The sequence below is a fragment of the Ambystoma mexicanum genome, chromosome 2p (assembly GCF_040938575.1).
Source record: "Ambystoma mexicanum isolate Mex_15411 chromosome 2p, UKY_AmexF1_1, whole genome shotgun sequence".
In the NCBI taxonomy this organism is placed as follows: domain Eukaryota; kingdom Metazoa; phylum Chordata; class Amphibia; order Caudata; family Ambystomatidae; genus Ambystoma; species Ambystoma mexicanum.
Window position 1 is genome coordinate 290,675,258 of NC_090923.1, and position 25,628 is coordinate 290,700,885.

The 25,628-nt window shown below is 46.1% G+C and overlaps 1 protein-coding gene across 3 annotated transcripts in view; it reads left to right on the plus strand.

Annotated features, from left to right (window-relative positions):
* PTPDC1 (protein tyrosine phosphatase domain containing 1) overlaps positions 1-25,628 on the plus strand; it is a 980,126-nt gene that overhangs the window by 383,509 nt on the left and 570,989 nt on the right. For all 3 annotated transcript variants that reach the window (XM_069643571.1, XM_069643572.1, XM_069643573.1), the window contains exon 2: positions 2,743-2,835. In XM_069643571.1, coding sequence (XP_069499672.1) covers positions 2,751-2,835 — 85 coding nt within the window. In that variant the 5' untranslated portion in view covers positions 2,743-2,750. The remainder of the gene's footprint in view (positions 1-2,742; positions 2,836-25,628) is intronic.

The window sequence follows — 25,628 nt, forward strand, 5'->3', positions numbered from 1 at the left end:
TCAGTTCTTTTCTGGCTAACAGAACCATGAGGGTATTCTCTCCCCTTGCTGCAGCTGATCCAGCCCACGTCCCATGCGGAGTTCCACAAGGATCTTGTGTATCTCCCACACTTTACAACGTATTTATTAAACCGCTCTTTGATATACTTGACTATCTGGGTGTCTCCTACATGAATTATGCGGATGACACCCAGATACTCATCCCTATCACTGGCGACTATGTAACAGATGCTAATGCACTCAATGCAGTTTACACTGTCATCCAGGCATTGGATGGCTTATCATGGGCTTTGCCTCAATGATGAAAAGACTGAGTTAATCATTCTTGGCTCTCAATACAAACTTACCAAGCTTGACCATAAATTCAATTCCTTCATCATTGATGGGAATGATATTAAAGTCTCTCGCGTCACAAAAACTCTAGGAATATATCTAGACTCTACTCTGTCCCTCAATCGACAAACCAACTCAGTTGTCTCAGCGTCATCCTAAACTTGCAAATTGATCACAGCATGTCACCCCTTTCTGACTAGGGAGAACTGTCTGATCGTTGCCAGAACCCTAATCATGTCCAAAATCCCTTACTGCAACGCCCTCTACCTAGGGACCAATCAAAGAAACATTGCTAAACTCCAGGTCATGCAGAACAACGCCGTAAGGGCAGCTCTCAACATCCCCAAGCGTTCCCACATTTCCACTACAAGACGCAACCTGCACTGGCTACCCATCACTCACTGCATCTCACTCAAAGCACTCACTCTAACACACAAGGCCCAGAACAACGCAGCCCTGGCTTACCTCTCTACGCGATTTTTACAACATTCAGCATCCAGACCACTAAGATCCTCACAGGCTCACACCTTGATGATTCCTTGCTTCAAGTTACAGACAGCCGTAGGTGCGAGCTTCCCAATCCTTGTGGCTAAGCTCTGGAACACCCTCCCTAATGCTCTAACATTCCTGCCATCCACTCCTTCAAAACAAAAGCTAAATTGTGGTTACATGAACAGGATGCCCTTGCCTCCTCGCTATAATCAATACATCGATCTATCCCACACCGACTGCTCTTTGTACATAGACGGCCATCTTTTGTATTTTCAGATGTGTTCCTTCCCTCGCTTTTCAATTTCCTAACTTTATGTAAATATGTGTAAATTGGAATTTTTCACCTTTTGTACTATAATTGGTAACTGCTCCGTAAATGTGTAACTGCCTTCTTAAACATGCGCCCGGATGCCCACGGGCAAGGCGCGCACTACATATAAAATAAATACAAATACAAACAAGGAAATGTTTCCTTACTGTAGCATTTCATGTTTTCCTGGTATTGAGGGCAAAGTCCACTTGAAGAATATCCTTGCATCAGAGCCGGCTCAAGGGGCGATCAAGTGCTGCGGTCACACAGGGGCACTGCCAGCTCATGACACTTTATATTGTGTGAGCTGGTGGCACCCTTTACATGACATTGTCATGTAAAGTGTCATGCAATTGTTTTCCATTAGTGAGTGACTGAGGCGCGGCGTGATTCTTGAATAGGCGCTGGCGCCGTGCCTCTGTCACTGACTGACAAAATGGTGCTGCCAGCTCACACTATGTAAAGTGCCCTTTACATGGTGTGAGCTGGCGGCGCCCGCACAATGTGCGGGGTAGACCTTTGGCCGGCACTGCCTCACATGGTGATGCAGGATTTGGCCAGGCATTTTTGTAGCCACCAATACTATGCTTTCTTTCTGTGATGGGAGCTTTTTACTGCCATTAAGGGCAAAGTCAACAAGAGAATGTTCGTAAATGGGGATACTGGCAGAGCAGACATGAACATGTTTTCTAATTGTATCATTATTTGTCGGAGTTTTACTGGCCACTCACAGAGTTGGCTGGTACATTGGGGTGGCCTGGAGCCAGGCACACCCCGTTGTTTCTAGTTGGGGGAAAGATTTATGGTTTGATTAAAACACATATTTCTATCTTTATCCTATTGCAGCGGTGTGCCCCCGCAGCAGCATGATCATTGTGTGTATTGCGCATTCGTTGTGGCCCATGCCGGCCCGGAGGGCAGCGTGACCCGTCTGCTTTATTGCAGAGCTTGGGGGGAGGGCCCTCTGCATGGATCGCAGGGGGGTCCCCAAATGTTGTGCTACGCTACTGAATCTGCACCCTCCTTTCAAAGTGTGCACTAGGTGTGTTATGCATGGGTGCCATAGCATTTGCAGAGGTGCTGATTCTAGCCCTCATGATTTCATTTGAAGTATTTGCACAGGCAGTAAGGATTCCTACATCGCAGCCCCTTCCGTAATACCAACGTGCGCAAAGCGCACATTATTTCCCTACAAGTATCCATTTGCCAGTGAATCTTAAGGAGTATTTGGAGAAGCTGCCAGAACACCTAATATGTTTGCATTGTAGGCAGTATGTTTTATATTTTTGGTGGTGACGGTCACAGTTTCTTATATGGAATACAATTCCTCTCAACACATGTGGAAGTGGGATATTGTATTACCTAGGAGTTCTGTACTGTTACGGTGGTTCATATCGCAATATAGTTACAACACCCCTCAGTAAAGTACAGCGGACTTACTCTATATCGATTTATAGTACTAAAATTGATTATGTGGTATTCTCGACATCCTAGAAGTGGGGGGGGGGGGTCAAAATATGTGCATTTAGTTTACGTCGCCCATGAGTAGAACTATGAAACTGGTAAAAACTGTTTCATATTTATACATATATATTTTTTTCTAACAGGCCCTGCAATGACTACCGAAGATTGGACGCAAAATGAACGACCCTACCGATCATTTGTAAGAGGCAGTGGCCATCTTGCTGCCATGACTTCAGGTATTGTTTTATTATCCCTTTTGTTATTAAGCAGAACTTTACATATGAAATGCGATTAACAGATCAGGGGCCATTACACATTATGGCTTTGGCTGATTGATCTAATGAACGCCGAATGTTGTGTCCTTTAATAAACACATTACGGCTCCAATCATGACCTCTCTAATTGCCTTAGGTTAAAAGCAAAAGCCTGCTTAAAGCAAGCTTTGAAGATATCAATACAGAGAATATTATAAGAACACATTAGCTTACAGGTAATATAAAGAAAGGCACAGCAAAGCCAACCGTAAAGGCACATATGCATACCGAAAATACAAATAGTGTCTCATGGAGGGAACACACAAACACATGCATGTTTTGGTACTCGTGCCATATTCTAGGTATTCCCATCACACTCCTGGATAATCACTTCACATGGTAAGTATTGGTGGCATATGCCCGGCTCCCCTCCACCCCATTGCAAGTGCTGTCATCCTATGCAGCAGTTATTCCACCACATGCCAGATACTGCCATCATACTCTCCCGCAACACAGGTTGGGTTTTGCCATCATATGTTTAGGTTTTCTTATTGTAAGCAACCTTTCGAATGGATTGTGTCCTCCCACGTATTCCTCATCTTTTGATATTTCCTTTCCAGGTTAAGCTGCTTCGGAATTCTTTTTTCCTCGATAGACGACACTGTGCACCGGTCCTGTTGACTCAATATCCCTCGAGGGCCACCGTCTGACAGTCCACGTCATCACCAGTATATGTAGCTTGTGCAGTGCCCGTTGGCTACAGTTACATTTTTCCGTTGCAGCTTTCGCTTCGTGAGAATTATGGCACGCTTCGAATCTAAATCTAAAATGTCTTCACCGTCTGCCCCTTCAACACCTAGGACGGCTTTAAAAAATTGTCAAGACTGTGGGGCAAAAATGGCAATAACCGATCCCCACCGCGTATGCCTATGGTGGCTGGACTTGGAGTACCATACAACGGACTGAGATTCCTGTCAGGCAATGACCAATGAGCCTCTAAGGGAGTGTAAAGGTAAATTAGTGGTGGGTAGGACCTGTTCGAAACACCCTAGAAGTCTTTTTAAAAAAATTGTCATCTGACAAGTTGAGAGATTCTCTTAAATGGAAGAGATCGAAAAAAGTCAAGAAACCAGCCCTTCCCGGGCTTTATCGATGAAAAAGATGTTGACAACTTCGACACTAACCAGGCCTAAACTACTGATGCCGGCGACATCCGAGTCACCGACACCCGTGTTGAGATCGACGCCAGGGTCAAACTTGGTCATTGGCCTCCAAGCCATCGTCAACAGCAATTTCTAAGCTGCCAGTGGCACAAGAGAAAACATATAAACCTTTGCCAAAGAAGGATTTCTTTAAGGCATTATCCTCAATTTATGAGGAACATGAGCCTTCTCATGACAACTCTCCTCCTTTTGGATCCGATTACGCTGATGCCTCATATAGGCAATTAATGAGCAAGGTAGTTGTGTTTTTAGTATGGAGCAGGCCTGCTGCCCCATTCGAGCCAGATAACAAACATCCTGGACCAAGGTCTGCAGAAAGATCCTATCTTGCCCTTTCATATTGCTCTGCAAAAAAAGGTTTAGATCAATTTGGAAAACTGAAGAGACGATTGCACAAACTTCTCCAAGAAATATAGGCCATCCAGCAGTGACCCTGAATGTTTGACCAAGCATCCTACACCAGAAGGTCTGGTAGTCCAGGTGGCAACGTCCACTAAACAGTCGGCATACCACACTATTCCTCCAGACAGGGACGACAAGCATGTGAACACTTGGGCGCGGAAGATCTTCACAGCAGGGCGCATGCCTTGACATCTGCCAATGCCTCTTGTGCCTTGTCAAAATTCACGTTCACCCGGTGGGACTGTGTAGTAATGGCAGACTGACCACATCCATGAAGGGATGAAAAGAGACAGCTTCCTGGCTATCATTAACGATGGAAAAGAGGCAATGTTCGAATGCCTACAGTCGGGTCTGGATACTGCAGACAGCATCAGCAGATCCATGGCAACAAGTACCGTGCTATGCAGATTTGTACTATTTGTACACCGGACGCGCAATCCAGGCTTCTCAATATGCCTTTTGACAGCAGCCACCTCTAAACCATTCTGAGGCCATAACCCACAAGACCCCTATGGGAGGCAGACCCTCACAGCATCTGAAAGAATGGCGGGGCATTACTTCAGATGCATGGGCATTAGAAACTGTAGTGCAAGGTTACTGCCTTCCCTTTCTAAAAAGACCTCAGGATCATCCACACCAGAACAACTCATTCAAAATTCCAGATCTGCTCCTTATGCAGGAAATGTTGACCCTGCTAGAGAAAGGTGCTATAGAACTGGTAACTGTAGCAGAGAGGAACAAGGGTTGGTACTCCCCTTATTTCCTAATCCCCAAGAAGGACGGAGGATTGAGACCAATTTTGGACTTAAAAAAACCCAAATTACTCAGGAAGGACAAGTTCAAGATGGTTACCCTTTCTCAGATCCTTCAGGCCCTCCAGCTCCAAGACTGGATGGCATCATTGGACCTTTATGATGCTGTCAACGATTATACTTTGTTGGACATAAATGAGAATTGCCCCAGGTGAACAGAGAAGGAAAACAGAAAATCACCTACCTGAACTGAGTTAACGGAGAGCAATGTCCCGTGGACTGGTGATATCCAGTAATGAATCTCTCTGTGACCTTCCCTGCAGTAATTATGAATTCCCCTGAAAACCCCTCCGGTGTCCAGCACAAAGGCTGTTACAGGCTTGATCCCCGGGAGGTCCCCAGGGAAATCCTCACAGGGAATAAAACCCTGCGGAGAGCTGCTAGAGAGCGTTGTCTCCCCAAGATGTTCTTGCGCGGGATGTGATTCCGCCTTCTGGTGTTGGACGCTTCTTAGCGAACGTAACTAAGGACTGGATATGAAGGTAAAGATTAGAGTAGGTTACAGTAGGATAAGATTCCTTTCAAGCTGTCAGACCACCAGTAGTAATCTATTCTATATCTTACCCTCAGTTTGTGGAAAGAAAGGCGTCTTGGGTAATAGATATGAAGGAAGGGGAAGGCGTTGCCAAGAATACTGGCTAAGGTGGGCTAAGGAGAACAGCGTAAATATAAACAGGGTAGATGAGGAAAAGATAAAACAATAGCAACAATCCAAAGGAGCAACAAAGAACGAAATACAAACGCCTACCGGTTTGTGAACAAAGGAAGCCACCCGAAGACTGCTCACGGGGGAGTGGCTGTAAGCCTGGAGTGTCGTGGTAGAAAGACTGCGCTAGAAGGAAAGCATGAAAAAGGGAACAGATTACGGAGTACCCTAGAATGCAAATGGAAAGAGGATCAAGATGGGGCGTAATGTAATACCTCGTGAAGGGCGAGGATCCGAATACTGAACCAAAGTGAGACTGGGCTGAAACCGCGCTCCTAAAGGTCGTGGTTTTAATCGTCCGAGATCAGGTAACGATTTCTCTCGAACTGCCGTAGCGGTCTGCGGATCAAGAATAGAAGGAAGGGTTAGCGAGGTTATGAAGAGCGTCGGAAAGGGAGTAAGGAAGCAAGGATAGGTAAATAACAAACTAACTCACGTGGCGCTTGTATACTCCTATGAGAGTAGCAACGCACTGGGCTCTTGGAGGATTCTGTTGATAAGCTGTTTGGGAGGATGTGACATCAGTGAGTTGCAGTGTGTTCTGGGATAGAACATCTAGACTGTTGCATTTGCAATGCTCGCAGATAGGGCGGCCATGTTGGAATACTTACCGAAATAAGAATCTGCCATACAGAACATGACAGTATGCCCCCTCTTAGGACCGCTGCCTCCTGGTTTGTCCGGGTGCAATAGATGAAACTTTTTCACTAAACTGGTCGCGTGTACAGCAGATTCAGGTTCCCCGCTCCGATCTGCGGGTGAGTAGCCTTTCCAGTCTGAGATATTGTAGACGACCCCGGTGATACTGTGAGTCACATATCTCTTTGACCTCGAATTCTGGTCCGGATGCGACCAACACCGTTGGAGGGCGAGTAGAGGTTTTTGGGTGAAAAGAACTCCGATTGTCTGGTTTTAGTTGAGATACGTGAAACACTGGATGGATACGAGCCCATGTGCTCAGTAAACAGAGTCTGAAGGAAACTGATCCTATCGCTGCGATCACCTGGAATGGTCCAAAATACTGAAGAGAAAGCTTGGACGGCACCAGATGCCGGGGGAGAAAGCGAAATGACAGCCAAACCCAATCCCCTGGTTTGATTACCGGGGCTGGAGACCGGTGACGGTCTGCAAAATGTTTCATTCTTTCCTGAGACTGCCGAAACGCTGTGATAGCTGTATGATGACCTTGCCGGATTATGTCCATCAAGTGATCTACATCAGGGAATTTGGACTCTGACTTCTTCAATGTGGGAAAGGATGATGGATTGAACCCATAGGTGCAATGGAATGGAGATGTACGAATAGCCGAGTGATATGAGTTGTTATAAGCATATTTGGCTAAAGGTAGTAGATCCTTCCAATCATCCTGTGCCGCGGAGATCTAGCTCCTGAGGTATCCTTCCAATGTTTGGTTAAGTCTGTGACTGGCTGTTAGATTGGGGATGATAACCTGAGCTGAGGGCCCGTGAAATTCAAAGATAACGGCAGACAAGTTTCCAATACTGTGAAGTATATTGTGAACCTCTGTCAGAAATGATTGACTCCGGTAGGCCATGTAAAGTGAATATGTGATTGATAAAGATGCAGGCCATCAAGGCAGCAGAAGGCACTCCGGCAAGTGGGATGAAATGCACCATCTTAGTAAAAGTATCTATTGTTACCATTATGGCAGAGCATACTCTTGATGGTGGTAGGTCCACTATGAAATCTGTGGATATTTGCCACGGTCGAGTGGGCAACGGCATCTTGACTAGGAGTCCTAGAGGGAATTGCCGAGACGTTTTAGTTTGGAGACATACAGGACATGATATAACATATTCTTTTATGTCCTTCCTCAACGAAGGCCACAAGAAGAAACGAGAAACCAATTCTTGGGTGGAGGCAAATCCCCTGTGTCCAGCTGATTTTGAACTATGGCACATATTGAGGACTTCTTCCTGAAGTGTTCGTGTCGGAATAAACGCCCTGTCTTCCAAAGTTAACGCCAGTTGTGTAGACCGTGGTAGTTCTTTTTTAGCTGCTGGATTGGATTGGGATTTCAAACGTGTGAGAATCATGAACTGTATGTAGTCCCAGAGCCATTTGAGGAAAGATGGGTTCAGACCTGAAAGGGTTGTTCGGAAGCTGTTCCTTACGGGATAAAGCATCAGCCTTTAAATTTTCCTTTCCTGGGATGAAAGTAAACGTGATTCGGAATTGGAGAAAAGAAATGAGCCCGTCTGGCTTGACGGCTGTTACAAGTTTGGACATATTGCAGGATCCTGATGTTGTGATGATCTGTCCGAACTTCTACTGGGAATTTGGCTCCCAGTAGTAGATGGCGCCATTCTTCGAATGCACGTTTGATTGCCAGTAACTCTTTCTCCAGTATTGTATAGTTTAGCTCTGCCGGAGCAAGGGTTTTGGATAGGTACGCTACTGGGCGTTCATGATCTGAGTTGTCTATTTGGAGCAGGACAGCCCCTAGGGCATACTGTGAGGCGTCGGTTTCCACAATAAACCGACGGTTTTGGTCCGGGGTTAACAACACTGGAGCTGAGGTAAAGAGCTCCTTAAGCCTTTTAAACGCTTGATCTGTGGTTTCCCTCCAAGAAAAGGGAACTCCTTTCTTAAGGAGATTCGTCAAAGGCTGTGTTAGTCTGGAGAATTCAGGTATAAATAGTTGGTAGAAGTTAGAAAACCCCACAAAACGTTGAATGTCTTTGCAAGAGACAGGCGTTGGCCAGTCCTGAACAGCGGACACCTTGTCCGGGTCCATAGCTATTCCCTTTGCGGATAGTACGTACCCCAAATAAGTAACCTGGGGCTGATGAAAAGAGCACTTTTCCAGCTTGCAGTATAAATGATTCTGCTGGAGTAGCCGTAGAACCTCTTCCACATGTTTCTCATGTTCCTGGGCCGTGTTGGAATAGACTAAAATGTCATCCAAATAGACAACGACGTTATGGAGGAGTAGGTCGGCGAATAGATGATCCATAAATCGTTGGAAGATAGCGGGAGCGTTTGAGAAGCCAAAGGGCATTACCCTATATTGGAAGTGGCCAAAAGGTGTTCGAAATGCCGTTTTCCACTCGTCCCCTGATTTTATTCGGATTAGGTGATGAGATCCTTTCAAGTCCAATTTTGAATAGATGGTGGCCCTTTTGACGGCCTCCAAGATGTCAGGGATTAAGGGCATCGGATATTTGTCGGGAACTGTGATCTTATTCAGTCCCCGAAAGTCTATGCAAGGACGGAGCTCAGCAGTGTTCTTTTTTGATACAAAGAACAGGGAAGCGGCTGCTGGTGAGGTTGACTCAGTGATCAATCCATTCATTAAATTGACTCGAAGGTAGTCTCGTAAAACCTCCTTTTCGTTGTTTGACAGAATGTACATCCGACCAAAAGGTAAAGGTTGATTTGGAATCAACTTAATTGTACAATCATCTCTTCTGTGAGGAGGTAATTGATTGTATTCAGTGGCGGAAAATACCTCTCGGTATTGTTGGTAGGCTTCTGGGAGACCTGCATTCTGATTTAGGGTTGTAACCCCTGGTGATCCCTGGAGAGTGGACATCAAGTCTACCGATACTTTCTGTTGGTCCCCTATGCAATGTGTCAGACAGTACTCTGACCCTAAGAAAAAAGATCCAGCGGTCCAGTTTATGAATGGATTGTGCTTTTTGAGCCAAGGTAGACCTAGGATGTTAGGATGATGAGCCGCTCGGATGATATCCAGAGTGAGACTCTCCCGATGAGATGCAATGGACATCAACAGAGGGTCTGTCTGATCTTTGATGGCTCCTGAAACCAATGGCCTCCCATCCACGCTTTCCACTGGTATGGATTCTGCTTTGGAGGAACCTGGGATACCATGCGAAGCGGCCCAGTGATCGTCTATGAAGTTCCCTGCAGCTCCGCAGTCGATAAGTGCTGGAATAGCCTGTAATAATCTATCTCCAATGGAGAATTATACCCTCAACATTACCATGTTGGTATCAGTATGACTGGTACACATTGAAGAATGAAAGGACTGTGAGGAACCCGGTTGAAGAATGGGACTCCGGACCGTGGTTCCTCTTACGACCGGGCGCTGGCGTTCCCCGAGCGCCTAGGTGGTGTGATCGGGCACTCTTGTACGGTATGTATATTGGCGCCACAGTACATACACAAGGCTAAGGTCTTTCGGCGGTTCCGTTCTTCTGGTGTTAAAGGACCTCTTGAAGTTGACCCCAACTGCATCGGTTCGTCTGGAGCCTGAATCTTGGGCGAGGGAGGAAAGGTGGAGGAGAATCGAGGAGCCCGGCCTCTTCTCCTTTCAGACAGTCTCTCCTTCATACGGTAATCTAACTGCAGAACTAGAGCAATGAATTCGGTTAGGTTGGTGGGACGTGGTACTCTGGACACTTCGTCCTCAAGATCTTCTGAAAGCCCTCTCCTAAAGATCGTAACCTGTGCATCATCGGACCAGGTGGTCTCACTCGCCATCTGCTTAAATTTTGTAATATAGGACAGTATATCTAGATTTCCCTGTTTGAAATCAAGGAGATGTTCTTGAGAAGCTACCCGGATCTCTTGTCGGCCGAACATGGTACAAATGCTGTTACAAAAGGCTGTATGCGAGTCCAGAAACGGATTATTGCTAGTACTCAACGGAGTTGCCCAGTCTAAGGCTGGCCCTGTCATCTGTGAAACCATGCAACCCACGCGGTCTCAATCGGTATGGAAAAATGCCCCCTTGAACGTGAACTGCACGGCACAAGAATCAAGGAATTCTTTGACCTTATGTGGGTTACCATCAAAATGACCGCCTGGTAAAGGACCAGGAGGGACCTCTGAACAATGGGGTACGCGAGAGGCTGCAGCCTGCTGGGTTTCCTGCTGGGTTGCCTGCTGGGCTGCTGCTGGGCAGCCTGTTGGTGCTGTCACAGGGTGTTATTCTCCTGCTTAAGTTGTTGTACCTCAGTTGTTAATGATTGTACTGCAGCTATTAGCTGCTGGATCTGCTGTTGCTGTGGATCCATCTTCGGGGGTTCTCTGGAACCGACTCTTAATCACCTGGAGCTAGTCAGCAACTGCTGACTACTTTTTTGGGCATTGCTAACTGTCAACGATTATACTTTGTTGGACATAAATGAGATTGCCCCGGGTGAACAGAGAAGGAAAACAGAAAATCACGTACCTGAACTGAGTTAACGGAGAGCAATGTCCTTGTATGGGATGTGATTCCGCCTTCTGGTGTTGGAGGCTTCTTAGCGAACGTAACTAAGGACTGGATATGAAGGTAAAGATTAGAGTAGGTTAGAGTAGGATAAGATTCCTTTCAAGCTGTCAGACTTCCAGTAATATTCTATTCTATATCTTACCCCCGGTTTGTGGAAAGAAAGGCGTTTTGGGTAATAGATATGAAGGAAGAGGAAGGCCGCCTGGCGTTCCCAAGAATACCGGATGTATGGGCTAAGGAGAACAGTATAAATATAAACCGGGTAGATGAGGAAAAAATGATGAAACAAAGCAACAATCCAAAGTAGCAACAAAGAGCGAAATACAAACTCCTACCGGTTTGTGAACAAAGGAAGCCACCCGGAGACTGCTCACGGGGGAGTGGCTGTAAGCCTGGAGTGTCGTGGTAGAAAGACCCCGCTAGAAGGATAGCATGAAAAAGGGAACAACAGATTACGGAGTACCCTAGAATGCAGATGGAAGGAGGATCAAGACGGGGCGTAATGTAATACCTTGTGAAGAGCGAGGATCCGAATACCGAACCAAAGTGAGACTGGACTGAAACCGTGCTCCTAGAGGGTATGGTTTTAATCGTCTGAGATCATGTAACGATTTCTCTCGAACTGCCGTAGCAGTCTGTGGATCAAGAATAGAAGGAAGGGTTAGCGAGGTTATGAAGAGCGTCAGAAAGGGAGTAAGGAAGGAAGTAAGGATAGGTAAATCACAAACGAACTAACTCACGTAGCGCTTGTATACTCCTATGAGAGTAGCAACGCACTGGGCTCTTGGAGGATTCTGTTGATAAGCTGTTTGGTAGGATATGACATCAGTGAGTTGCAGTGTGTGCTGGGATAGAACATCTAGACTGTTGCGTTTGCAATGATCGCCAGATAGGGCAGCCATGTTGGAATACTTCCCGGAATACGAATCTGCCATACAGAACATGACAGATGCTTACTTTCATGTGCCTATCCATCACAAGCTCAAAGTACCTGAGGCTCGCATTTGGCGACTTTCAGTTTCGAGTTCTGCCATTTGGGCTGACCTCTGCCTGAGGGTCTTCACCAAGTTAATGGTGTATGTGGCAGTGAGTCTCAGGAGAGGGGGGGATTCACGTCTACCCCTACCCGGATGATTGACTGATCAGGGCTTGTTCTCCCAAACAGGCCCTGGAACATCTCAGCATAACCAGCCCCACTCTCCACAGACTGGGCTTCTCCCTCAATTACAAGAAGTCCCACATGATACCATCTTAAATACTGCAATTCATTGGAGCTGTACTGGATGAATCATTGGGGAAAAGCCTTGACAGCCGTGGTGGGCTCAGCACATTCTGTAGATGATCACTCAATTTCACAGTGCCCAGTGACTCCCGGCCTTCGACTTTTAGAGGTTGCTCAGCCTCATGGCATCCTGCATTTTCTTGGTGTCAGAGGCTCGCCTGAGGATGAGATACCTTCAATGGGCTCTCAGGTCATGGTGGTCTCAGTTTCTGGCGGGATGTCAATTCAAGTTCTGAGCAGAGTTGCACAGGCTCTCATCTGGTGGGCCTGCGAGGACAACATTCTGAAGGGCGAACCATTTTGGCAACCATGGCTTGAGATAACAGTAGTTATGGATGCCTCACTCACGGGGTGGGGAGCCCACGCCAATAATCTGACGGTCAGCGGGCGTTGGTCTCCATCGGAGTCCCAACTACATAAGCTTTTGGAGACAAGGGCAATCAGACTAGCGCCGAAGGCCTTTCTGCCCTCTGTACAGGGAAAGAATGTCCTGATAATAACGGCCAACACAGTGGCCATGTACTACCTCATCAAGAGCGGAGGTGTACGGTCACTGCCTCTGTGCAGAGAGGCAATGTAGCTCTGGTTCTGGACAATTCAAGAATGAGGCTCCTATCGCCTGTTCACCTGGCCGAGATGAAAACACAGCAGCAAATGCTCTGAGCAGGCAGAGCAGTCTTCCATGAGTGGGAACTAGCTCAGGAAGTCCTTCAAGCGATCGTCCCCCTTTGGGGAACCCCTCAAGTGGATCTGTTCGTGACCAGAGCCAACCAGAAATGCAAACTGTTCTGCTCCAGGGAATTTTCCCCAAGAGGGATGCGTTTTTAGTGGAATGGAGTTTCCACTCCTTTACCTGTTTGCTCTAGTCCCCGTCATTCCTCAAGTTATCAGCAGGTTGAGAGAGTTCAGGAAATAAGGAACCTCGTTGCTCCGGATTGGCTCAGGAGAACGTGGTACCCCGACCTTCTGGACATGGCCATCTGCCCTCCAAGGTGTCTTCTGCAAAGAGAGGATCTTTTCTTGTGAGAGGGTGGTCAGGTTCACCATCCGGAGGTCAAGACACTCAACCTTCACGCATGGTTTCTGAGAGGTTGAGGTATAAGGATTGGGACCTCCTGGATGACGCGATGGAGATTATGCTTTTGGCCAGCAACGAAATCCCTATACCGCTGCCGGTTAAACACATTCAGCAGCTGGTGCAGGGAAAAAAATGTGGACACTTTTCAATGTGATATTCCTATGTTTTTATCCTTTTGGTTACATTTAGCGAATATGGGCTCCAGATTGGATCCATAAAAGGATTATCTGGCAGCGCTTTACATTTTCAAGTGCTCTTCGGAGGAAAAATACATTTAAAATCCCATTAATCATACGGTTTCTTAAGGGACTCACTAATGGGTACCCACCTACTCCCTTTCAGGTCCCCGTTTAGGATTTCAATCTTCTACTAACATTTCTAACATGTATTCCATTTGAACCTTTTCATTCATGTCCATTAAGGCTGCTGACATTGAAAACCATTTTTCTAATTGCAATAAAATCAGCCTGCAGGGTGAGCGAGTTTCAGGCACATTCTTGTAAGCCTCCATGCACTATATTCTAAAAGGACAAAGTGGGGGGGGGGCTGTTGCGCATCTGGCTGATGGATGCCATTGCGTAGAGCTCTGTGTGCGAGCAAGCTACCGACTAGATTTCGGCATTATACATTAGCAGGGCTGGACTCAGAATTAACTCTGGCAGGCTATGATAGTGGCTGGCGTACCCTGACGAAGTCTCAACTTGATCCCCTAATTGAAACACGAGATAACCGCCCGAGACCAGCAGGCCCGCAGTGGGAAAAGTGCAGGGCTGAATCGCGGCCTCTGCGAAGGCCTCCTGAAAGGGGCGGGCCCAGTGACTGCACGCGCGTGGTGGAGGTGACGGTGACACAAATCATCCACGGAGGCCCAGTGCAGGAGCAGAGATTCAGCCGGGGACTCCTGGGGTCCCCGATCCGTCCCGTGTGGCGGTGGAGGTAGGGGAATATCCAGACAGTAGACTCTGGAGTGCAACACGCCACGTAAAGAGTGACAGAGGAGACGGGAATCCTCACTTTGTCTGCGGCTCCAAGGAGCACACAGTGGTGTCTGCGGGTTGGCCCTGGACGGGCGTACTGGGCACTACAAGAAGCTTACGGCCAGTGGGAACCGGGGCTTCACCTTTCTGGGCGTGATACTGCACCCCCAGACTCTGACAGTTACAGGCATTACTGTTGAAGAATAACAGCCCTAGCTGAGTCCACTAAGGAAGGCTGTGACTCAAACTTGGGCACAAAGCTGACTCGCACTGACTCGATGTATGCGGGATCCACTGATACGCTATCCCACAGCCCACTTGAGCAGATGAAAGCAGGCCATCATTGCGCATACGTGATTCCCGGAGCAAAGCTACCCCCACAGCATCCGGAAGGCCCTGTCTAATATCGCAACCACAGCTTGCGTCGCCCTGGAGCCACAGACCAGCTGACGCTGCGTAGCGGCTGGCAAAGGAGGGAAGTGCAGATAATCCCAACGGGGCCGAATAACTCTGGAGTCCCGGCTGAACTGGTGAGTTGACATGATCAAGACGTGCATGAAGGCCCAGACCCGCATTTTGCAGACTAGCAGGTAGACCTGGAGACACTCATTGCGCGCTACCCCCCACCCTGTAAAGTCTGTAATATAAGACATCTGATCATATATACAACAGGTGATTCCCTGCAACCCCCCCCCCTTCCCTCCCACCTCGGATAAGAACAAAGCAACCTGCCAATGCACTGTGGGCTTTGCTCCAGCCCTGGATATAGACGGATGGGAAGTGGATGGGCTGACGGCCTGCACCAGGCTCAGACAAGAAAGTAGGACCACGCCTGGCCCAAGGCAGCACTTTTAGTCACGTTTTTGAGGCAGGTCTGAGATAGAGGCACAAAAGCTCTTGTCTTGGAAGATTACATAAGGTATTTAAAGACTACCGCCCGCGGGTACAATGACTTTGTTTTAAATGTGTTTATTAATGGGTAGACACAGCCTTTAACATTTTACATTTCCATAGTGTTCATACAGTACCATTATTTTTATGGGTCACCATAAACCATTTCTCGTACCCCAGCATATATTTTGAATTAACATCAAATCAACATGTTAACTTATTTTTGGTTTGGATTATGAAACGAGCGTTTTTTAACAATTGTATACTTCACAAGTTCTGGCAGAAAACACGTTGAGCATGGTGCGGGTGTATTAGTCTTGACTGTTCAAAGTTGGGCGTCAGTAGTTCTGCCACCTGTTTGCTTCACAGGTGTGGGACTCTCTCATGACACCTACAACACAGATAATCGCCTGTTCATTCAGTACGGGTCTCAGCGGAGAACAGTTTGTATCTTACAATTTGTCGATCCTGGCACCTCTCCCTTCATGGAGGACGCAGGTGAGGCCAGTGTGTCGTTTAGCATTTGTCCCCAGTCCATACTATTGTCCACCTCTGTGCCCGTCGTAGTTTGGTCCCTAAGCAATTCCATCTCTGCCTTCCCCCAGCGATATACATCTTTCAACCACTGCTGGATCACTGGGCCCTTTGGATGTTTCCAAGAGATCGCATTTCTGCGTTTGACTAGTATAAGAAGAAAGGCCACCTTTTTTCTCTTAGGTTTCATACGTTTCCCCCTGGTAGTATGCTCCACAGACCTGTTTCGGGTGTGCATAGTTAAGACTAACACCAGTCCAGGTGTTAGTCTTATCCACAACATCCTCTCCTCCCAAAATGCTTGGATTATCGGACATTCCCCATTCATAGGCCAAAAACCTGCCATGGCTCCCTTGTATCTAAGAACATGTGTATGGTTGCTGTGGACTGATCATGACACGTCTGGATGGGGTCATGTAAACCCTGTGAATGAAGTTGTATTGGATGAGTCTGAACCTGGGGTTTCTTGACACCTCACTGGTCTTTTCCCATATTTTAACCCATTGCTCATCTGGTATCTCTTTTCCTACATCGCTCCCATTTTGCTTTCACTGCTAACTCCGGGAGTTTCCCCCTGCCATTTATCTGTTGATAAATGTGAAATCAGTCCTCGACTATTGGTGATATCTAGCATTTTGTGCATTGGAGGATTTTTTTCCGGCTCATCCAGGGTGTCTTCCCACAGGGCAGCCATTCTTTTGACTATATGAGTATAACTTAAAAAGGCTTCTTCGTGCATGCTGTATCATTGGCGCCATTCCTGAAATGGTAAGTTTCCCTCGTAGAGGTCTCCCACCTTTGTGCACCCTCTGCTCTTTAGTCTAGCCCTGTCAAGATTAGCAGTATGTTTCTGATTTCTGGTTTAAGACCTAACAGCAAATTCGGGCTATACAGGTGTGGGCCTCAGGGGTGCGGGGAGGGGGGAGTCCTCAATATCTGAGTCCAGGCCTCCCTTAGTACTATATAGATTGCACTCTGTCCTTTAATTAGTTATGGGTCCCACAGTAGTTTTATTCCTTTGCTGTGTTTGGGGAAATCCTCTATTAGGCGTTTTAAATCTCCCTCTGGTGTGTTCACCCAATTGGAGTCTGTCTGCAGCTAGGTCACCGCATAATATCCCTTGTATTATGGTTGTGTAAGCCATCCTTCCGCATGTGGTCTTCGCATAGTTGTTAGTGCCACCTGTCGTCTATTGGATCCCCATAGCAATTCCCTGATGTAGGCGTCTAGCATCTTGAAAAATATCTTCTTAATTTTACATGGAATGTTAATAAATTAATAAAATAACCTGGTTAGTATCAGCATTTTACATAGGGCTATTCTCCCCATCAAGGAGATCGGGAGCGTTTTTTATTGATTCCCCTATACCCGCCAGTGCCGTCCCTGTGTTGAACTCTGTCTCCTCCACGTTGTGAAAAATAGTGATTCCCAGGTAGCAAAATGATTCTGGTTCCCATCGGATACCTCCTTGGGGGAGTGAGTCCGATGGTAGTGTACTCATGGCACCCAGGGGGAACATAAAGTGTTTTTCCTCGTTGACACGATAGCCCCCCAGTTTCTTGAAATTATGAAGTACCTCTAATATCACTGGGATGTTGACCCTGGGGCTACTTGCGTATATCATTGCATCATCCGCATATAGTGATATGTTGTGCATTATGCCAGGGATTCTAATCCCTGTCTCGTTTATATAGTGCCTGAAGTATCCTGCCAGGGGTTCTAATGTCAGGGCGAATAGTATCGGGGATGCCAGACATCCTTGTCGGGTGCCCCTCTCTAGTGTCCACTTCTGATATCCACTCACCCGTTTTCACTCTTGCCTGGGGGTCAGTGTACAGTAGTTGGGTCCAGTGCTGCTTTATGTGGCCCATTTCAATACTTCCCAGAACCTTAAACAACAATTTCCACTCCACTGAATCGAAGGCCATAGTTGCGTCCAGGGCCATCAACGCCAGTTCCTCCTCTGATTGGGTGTGTGTTCCATTATAAAATGTAACCTCCTGACATTCATAGGTGTTTCCCCCTCCTATAAAACCGCACTGGTCTGGGTGTACAATGCCAATAGCAACCGTCTCCAATATTAATGCTATTATCTTCTCCAGTAGTCTTGCGTCTATGTTTAAGAGTGATATAGGTCTGTATGACCCTCAAAGCAGCGGGTCTTTGCGTGGTTTCAGGATAACTGTGATCAGTGCTTCCCTCATGGATTTGGGAAGGACACCCTTAGTGAAAGGATCCTTGTAGACACTCTGCAGAATCAGGAGTAATATATCTGCATATTCTAGGTAGTATTCGACAGGTAGGCCATCTTTCCTGGAGTCTTCCCTGTCTGCATCGTCTTTAGTGCCCATTCAATTTCCTCAACCTCTATGGGGGATTCTAGTGTTTCTCTCTGGAGTGCCGTCAATTGGAGAATTTGTGAGATTTCCAGGCGGTCTGAGGCGTCCTCAGCGAGTACGTCCCCTCGCTTGTGTACAGTACTTTGTAGTATTCTCAAAGGTCTCATTGATTTGCTGTTGTGTGGTTACCCTGGAACCCTCTCTATCAGTGATCTGTGTGATTGCGCCCCTTGGATGTTCTTTGTGAATCAGCCACGCTAGCAGCCGACCCATTTTATCCCCTCCCCATGGACTTGTTTGGTGTAACGGTCCCTGTCAAAGTTATGTAAGGCTTCTTGGTGCACAGCTTGAGTCATAATTGCTTCTGCTAATTCTTGCTCCACCACTTTCCCCCTTTCCCAGCTCGATTTCCAGTTTTCTGATCTTGCCCTCTGATTCTTTCAGGTTCCGGGAGAGAGTCTTCCCTATCCCCACCATTTTTTAAATGCACAGCCCTCGAACTATCCCCTTAAGGGCTTCCCATAGAACACCTCCCTCCTCCACCTATCCCTCATTGCCCAGAAAGGAGATTTCTTCCCGTATTGTTGCGTTAAAGGCTCTATCTTTGAGTTGTTCCGTTCCTAGCCTCCAGGTTGGTATCAGCTGGCGACGGCGACCCATCTGCAGTACAGTGACCAGTGGGGCATGGTCAGAGATTATTTTTCCCAGGTATTCTGTTTGGGAGAATCTATGTGCGCCCTCGGTGCCCGTGAAGAGGTAATCCCGATGAGAGTTTGACCCATGTACTGGCGAGTAATAAGAGTATTCCCTGTCATTTCCATGTCACCCCCTCCATAATTCCTGTAAGTCTAGTTCCTGTATTATTCTGTTTAGGGATCGTGATGACTGGGGTCGGTGGTCTATGTCTGGATTCAAATAACAATTGAAGTACCCCCTCCCCTCAAATGAGGATGTCTGGGCTATGTTCACCTAGTAGCTCGCCTACTTTTTGATTATCTGAAGTAGCCACATATGCATTCCCGATGCATATAGTTTGTCCTCCTTGTGTGCCCCTTATAAGGAACGTGCGTCTTTCCTCATCTCGCATCGTAGTCTGTAATGAATTGAGGGCGTTCCCCAGATGAGGACTCCACGGGAATATGAGTATGAGATACCTACCAATGTGCCTCCCCAGTTCCTTTGCAGTACCTTCAGATCGTCCTCGGCCATATGTGTCTCTTGTAACAGTGCGATTTGGATGGTATGTCTGCGTAAAAACTGTTTGATTTGGGCGCGCTTAGATCTTTTGCCCAGGCCCCTTACATTCCAAGTTCCTAACTTACATGACATTCACCCTGTGGTTGTGTATTGGTCCTTCCAGTTGTTCCCTCTTTCAGAGCTATCTGTGTACCCTAGTTGTGTTCCTGACCGTGTCGTTTTGTCACTGAATGTCGTTATCCCCCTCATTTGAGTTACCCGCCACCCTTCACCCATACTGATCCTGGTGTCTGTTTTCATTCTGAATGTGGTCTGCCTTTTGTATTGCGTTTGTGCTCTGTCCACTACTCTTTTCCTTCGTCTCCCCTCCGTTCCCCCTCTTCCCGGATCCCTCTCCCCTTAGCTAACCGTATCCCCCAGACTTTTGTAGCGCCAGAGCAAACTCCTGCCCCGAGCTGTGACGGGGCTCTGTCAACAAATATTTCAAAGGGGAAAAAAAGGATACAAGCGGGACTACTTAGTCCTTCGGTCTCGCTTGTGTAGGCAAGAACGGTGGGGTCGCAATCAGGGGTCGGCCCCCGCGTTGGCCGTAAACTCTTCTTTTCTCCTTCCTCCATGCTTCCGTAGGGTATCTTCCCTGTTAAGTATCTATAGTAGTTCAGTCTTATGCATCATCATCACTTCTTGTCATCTTTGCCGTTCCATACGTCTGAGTTGGCAGGTCTGCCATATTTAGATTCCAACCATTTCCAGGCTTCGTTTGGTGTGAGGAAGAAGTGTTCTTGGTTATCTGCTAGTACTTTTAGTTTGGCTGGAAAGAACATCATGCACTTCACGTCCTGTTCCTGGAGTTCCTGTTTCACTGAGTCAAAGGCTCGTCTTTGTCCCTGTGCTTCTTGTGTGAAGCCTTGGAATATAAAGATCTGTGCATCTTCTATCTGGATATTGCCCTGTTTCTGAGCTTATTGCAGGATCACATCTCAGTCTCTGAAATTAATTGGAGAGGCCGCGGGTTCGCAACGTGTCCAGTATTGTCTTTTCCACAAATAGGTCCGTACTATCTCCCGCTAACCGTTCCCGGGACCCCCACCAGTCGAATGCTGCATCTCCTAGAGCGTCATTCATCATCTTCTGCTCTGTTCTCGAGGGTTCTCGTGGCTCCCACGAGACCTTGGATTTTGTTACACAGGGTCTCCACAACGTCCTCCAGGTCCTTTATCTGTTGTTCAGCTGATGCCACCCTCTCATTTACTTTTCCCAGGTCCGATCATAATAATGAGACATCTACCCCCACTTCCTGGATCCTGGTTTCTAGTACCTTTCGTGTATCTTGGATTGCTGGCATGAGCTTCTTCAGGGTTACTCTGCCTGCCTCTGCCGATGCACCTGCGTCTCCTCCTTGCTGGTCGGGGGTCTGTCTGGGTGTTTTGGGCTTGGTGCCAACATACATCTCCATTTTCTGCCGGCCTTTCACCATTTTGTAGGTGGACGTTCAAATGGTCACGACAGGTGTGTCCCAACTTTCTGATTTGGTGTCTCACCTGGGCTTTCTCCTCCTGCGTCTCTTCGGACCTGTTCTTTCTTAGATTTGCCCAGTTTGTATTGTTTTGAAATTGGTTCTGTTTTCCATCTAATATAGTGAGGGGTACACTGTGGTTCCTTCTCTTGGGTCAAGGGACTCCTGATGTACTGATGCTGCTCAATTGTTAGGGTCTGTGCGTGCAATATTGCTTTGAGAAGCTTGTTTATAAAATGCTGCGTGTGGTGAGCCGTGTGCCTAGTTTGCTTCAGAATAGTTCCACGTAAGGGGGTGTCTGACCGTTCCTCCTCAGGGATCCCAACTGGATGGGTGGGCGCTTTTCCTACTTTTTCTCTGGAGGCTATGTGCATTGCTCTATTGGGGAGCCGCTTATTTGTGAGTTACTTCTCAGCCTCTTAGCTTTGAAACGCTGTTACTCATGTTCAATGTCTTATGGGTCTGTGCAATCATCTATTGCTCTCATGTTTCACGCTATTGGTTTAGCGTTTCCTGGTATCTGGTCTCCCCTCTGTGAATCCTGCTATTGGTGGCACGGGCAGCAATCAAGAATTCCTGACGGTGATCAATCCCCCCCTTTGGGCCGGCTATGCAGTAACAACAGTGTCTGTTACTATTTATTTTTTTTTATTTAAAAATGCATATGGTTTATATCTTTGAACCTTACATTTGTCTTATTCTCATTATTTAAAATTATACAATGACATTTATTCATTCATTGTCTGTAGAGACAGTAATTAACCATGTCCAGACGTTGATTGTGTCTGTAGTGCTTGCCAAAAGCGGATGACCGCAATCGTCATTGAATTGTTATTCCCAGACAGTATAAGAGCCCAGCGTTCCTCCGGATATAGAGTTTTGTTGGTTTTCATATAGAGCTTGCCAAATTCAATACGTTTTTCTGCAAGGGCCGGACATTGCATTAATACATGAAGTAGACTTTCAATGGTATCATCTTCATTGCATTGCCTGCAGGTCTGGTCTCGATTGGCTTTTTGGGCTTGTATCCCAAGAATTTGCTGTGTTAGAAGAACGTTGAAGCAAAGCCGCTTGAAGGTATCCCGAATAACTCGGTCAGGAAACAGGTTGAGGTAGTGAGGCATTTCATACCATGCTCTGAGTTCACTGGTATAATTCAGCGTGAGTTTGTAGCCTCATTTTTCTTTTATCGTCGCTATCCAGTCGAATCTTGCTATTTGGATTTTTGCCCTTTGTGGTCTGCAGAGTAGGGTTTCCATTGATATATCCTATCTTATACGTTCCTGATTAAGGAAGCCTTCCATTTGTTCAATGCCACTACATTGATGTTCCCAGCAGTTGGTCGAAGAATGTACAGGGCTGGAATCTTCTCGTTATTGCTCAGTTTTCTGAATAAATCGAGTTGTTTTCATCGTATGATTGATGGCAGTGATTGCAGGCCAAGTTTGAATCGAATCCGTGACGATGGAATGGATTTTGGAAGTGCTAAGACTTTTGTCCAAAAGATTTGCTCCAGTTGATCCCATACGGTTGCCTTTAGATTAATCATTAATTCTTTGCCATATGTCAGGATAGGTATGACTTTTTGCTTATAGAAGGTTACAATTGGTTTCAGTGAATACTTCCTGAATTTTTTATGAAGTACCAGTCCTTGTCGTGTTAGAGTGCGCTTTACTTTTCAAGTGGTCGATCCAGAGTTTCTCAACATTAGATTTGTTGAGCCAAACCCCTAAGTATTTGATCATTTGCACCTGCTCAATTTTTTTCATTACGTAGGAAAAATGATGATGTTTTCTGGAGAGGATCCAGGGGTCTGGATAATGTCATGATCTTGGTCTTTTTGGTGTTTTTTTCAAGCTGATTTTTGTCCATGTATTCTTGGATGTTATTTAGCGCTATCTGAAGGCCTCTTGGTGTTTTGGCAAAGGTTACAATATCAGCGTAAAGTATGGTTGAGATTGCTGTAGAGTTTAGTTTCGGTGGATTCATGTATGAAGTGGCTATTGACTCTTCAAAAACCGAAGTAAATAAATTGCACAGGGCTGCAGCCAGAGGGCAGCCTTGTTTCAGCCCATGCCATGTTTTTATCGGTTTCGTTACAAGGCCGATGTTACTTAATCGTATCTGCACTTGTGTATTTGAATAGAGAAGTTTTATTGGTTCAGCTATGTTTTTTGGACAGCCTCATTTTCTCAATTTCTCCCATAAGATGTTTCTGTTGATTTTATTAAAGGCAAGATGTAGGTCAGTGAAGGCTGCATATGTGTGCATACTGGATCTGATTCTTTCGTGTTTGAGCAGATTTAAGATGAATAAGTTGATATTGGTCCCGACGTGTTTAACAAAGCCGGTTTGGCGAGGAGCTTGTCTGTTCGCTGTTGCGGCCCATTTGTTCAATTTGAGGAGAAGGATATTCGCAAAAACTTTCCCCAAAGGGTCTAAGAGCGCAATTGGCAGATCATTTTATGGGTTCTCAGTTGACCCTTGCTTGTATATGGGGATTAATAACGCTCTTTGCCATTAGGCAGGAATTTGATTTGTTCGATTGACCAGTTCAAGTGGCCACAGAAGGCTGCCCATATGTCAGTTTTTTTTCTATGATGGCGTTTGATAGCCCTTCCGGACCAGGGGCCGGAGATGCATTCAGTTGTAGGATTGTATCATTTATGTCTGCAGGGACCCAGTCGAACGTCCAGTTAGCTTGTGGGCTTGTTGTTTCATCATTGCCGGACGGTAGTGGTTTTTGATAATTGATGGAAATGATTTATGCAACTCATCTCAGAGACCTCAGAGATCATATCAGCTCTATCTGGGTGTTGATTCAGCAGTTTCCAGAGGTCTCGTGAATTCCTCGTACCCATAGCTCTTAAAATGGTCTCAGCATAATTTTGTTCGCGAGTCATCTTTGTGTTTTACAGCCAGTTTTTGTATTTTTGTTTGGCTTGTTTAATCTTGTTGTACTTTGACGTGGAAGATTGTTTCATTAGTTGTTTGATCTAGGTTCTTAAGTCTTTCTTCCTCAGGACTATCATGCGACTATATGCATGATGATAGTCACTCATATGCGTTTTTATGGGTCCTTGGCCTTGATGGAAGTGATGTAATATCCATTCATAATTTAGTTTGCGTTCATCTATCATCGCTGTGTTCTTAAATACATCTGGAAGGAGCTTTGTTTCCCATTGTGTCAGTTTCAATCTCGTTGCAGTAGAATTAACTTCTAGCTCTGGTAATTGTAATCGCAGTGGTGGTTCTCTGCTGGTAGACCAAGATCTAAGCAAGATGTAATGGGCACTATCCTTTGTGGCAATATTCTCCATCTTTAATAGGATCTTTAATATTCTCTAAGCGATATATATAGTCGATGATCCCATTACTCTTTCCACGGGACCATGTCGGAATCGGGGACTTGGAGACTTCCTTTAGGGCGTCGAGCCACTTCATGTTTCTATCTGTCATTTCTTTAGACCATCGCTAGGCACGGGATTCGAGCAGATGTACTTCAATCTCCTCACCTTTGGTAGAAAAAGATGAATGTTCAGGTCACCGCATATAATGAATGCGATACCAGGGTATTTCAGAGTGACTTCATCCGTTGCTGTAAAGAATGAATCTAAAAAAAAGTTCATCAGTTATTTTGTTGGGGTTCTAGTATGTATTGAGGATACCCAGGAATTCAGTGTGGCAGCTTGTAGGAGGACCCTGAATGGAACTCTTCTCAGGAGTCGGATCTTGTTGCAGAATTAATCTTTGAATCCATGGATTGATGTTTTGGGCTTCTATTACATTTATTTGAGCACCTGTCTAAATAAATATCAGGAGACCTGCGAATATCATCCTTTCTGGCGGCAGATCTCCAGATTCATATACGCTGTGTACCCATCGCATTCCGGTTTTTGATGTAACCATGTCTCTTGGAGGCATATAATCTCGAAATGTGTTATTTCAGGTCTCGTCGATTGGTAAAGATGGAGGTATCTGCGAGTATTCCATGAGCAAATGGTCAAGGATTGGAGGTGTTGAATCGGTCGCTGCTAAGTAGCTTCTTGGACACTCGAGTTGGTATTTGTGGTTGTATAACTCATGTCTCTCCATATTGGTTGTCTGACATTCTGTGACTGAAATCTGTCCTGCTGGAAAAACTGTGTCGCAGATCTTGTCGATTGCTTTTTGGAGGCAAACTTTCGGTTTTCGGAGTATTGACTTTCACTTGAGCTTAGAAATGAGTATATTGTTATATTACTCATATCATCTTTATCTTCTTCAGACTCCAAGTCGAATTTCGTATCTATGACATTGAGATTAAATCCCAACTTTCGCAGGTCTTCAGTGTGAGTTTCAATCAAGCGTAAAGTCTTTGTATTAGCACGTTCAATCGAAATATTGTTGAGTTTATTATGGTCTATAAACTCGATTAGTTGTATATCTTTGGTTGTTACTGTTCTCAGCACTGGCATGACATGAAGGAGGTGTAGAGTATTTGTCCTATTAAGGATTCATTTATCATGTTAGGTGCTGATTCTTTTAAGTTCAAGTCTATTCCTTGAGGATTTCTCCCTAGGGTCAAGGAAATGTGGTAATTTCAGTGCTGTGGGGGCAGGTTCATTAATAATTG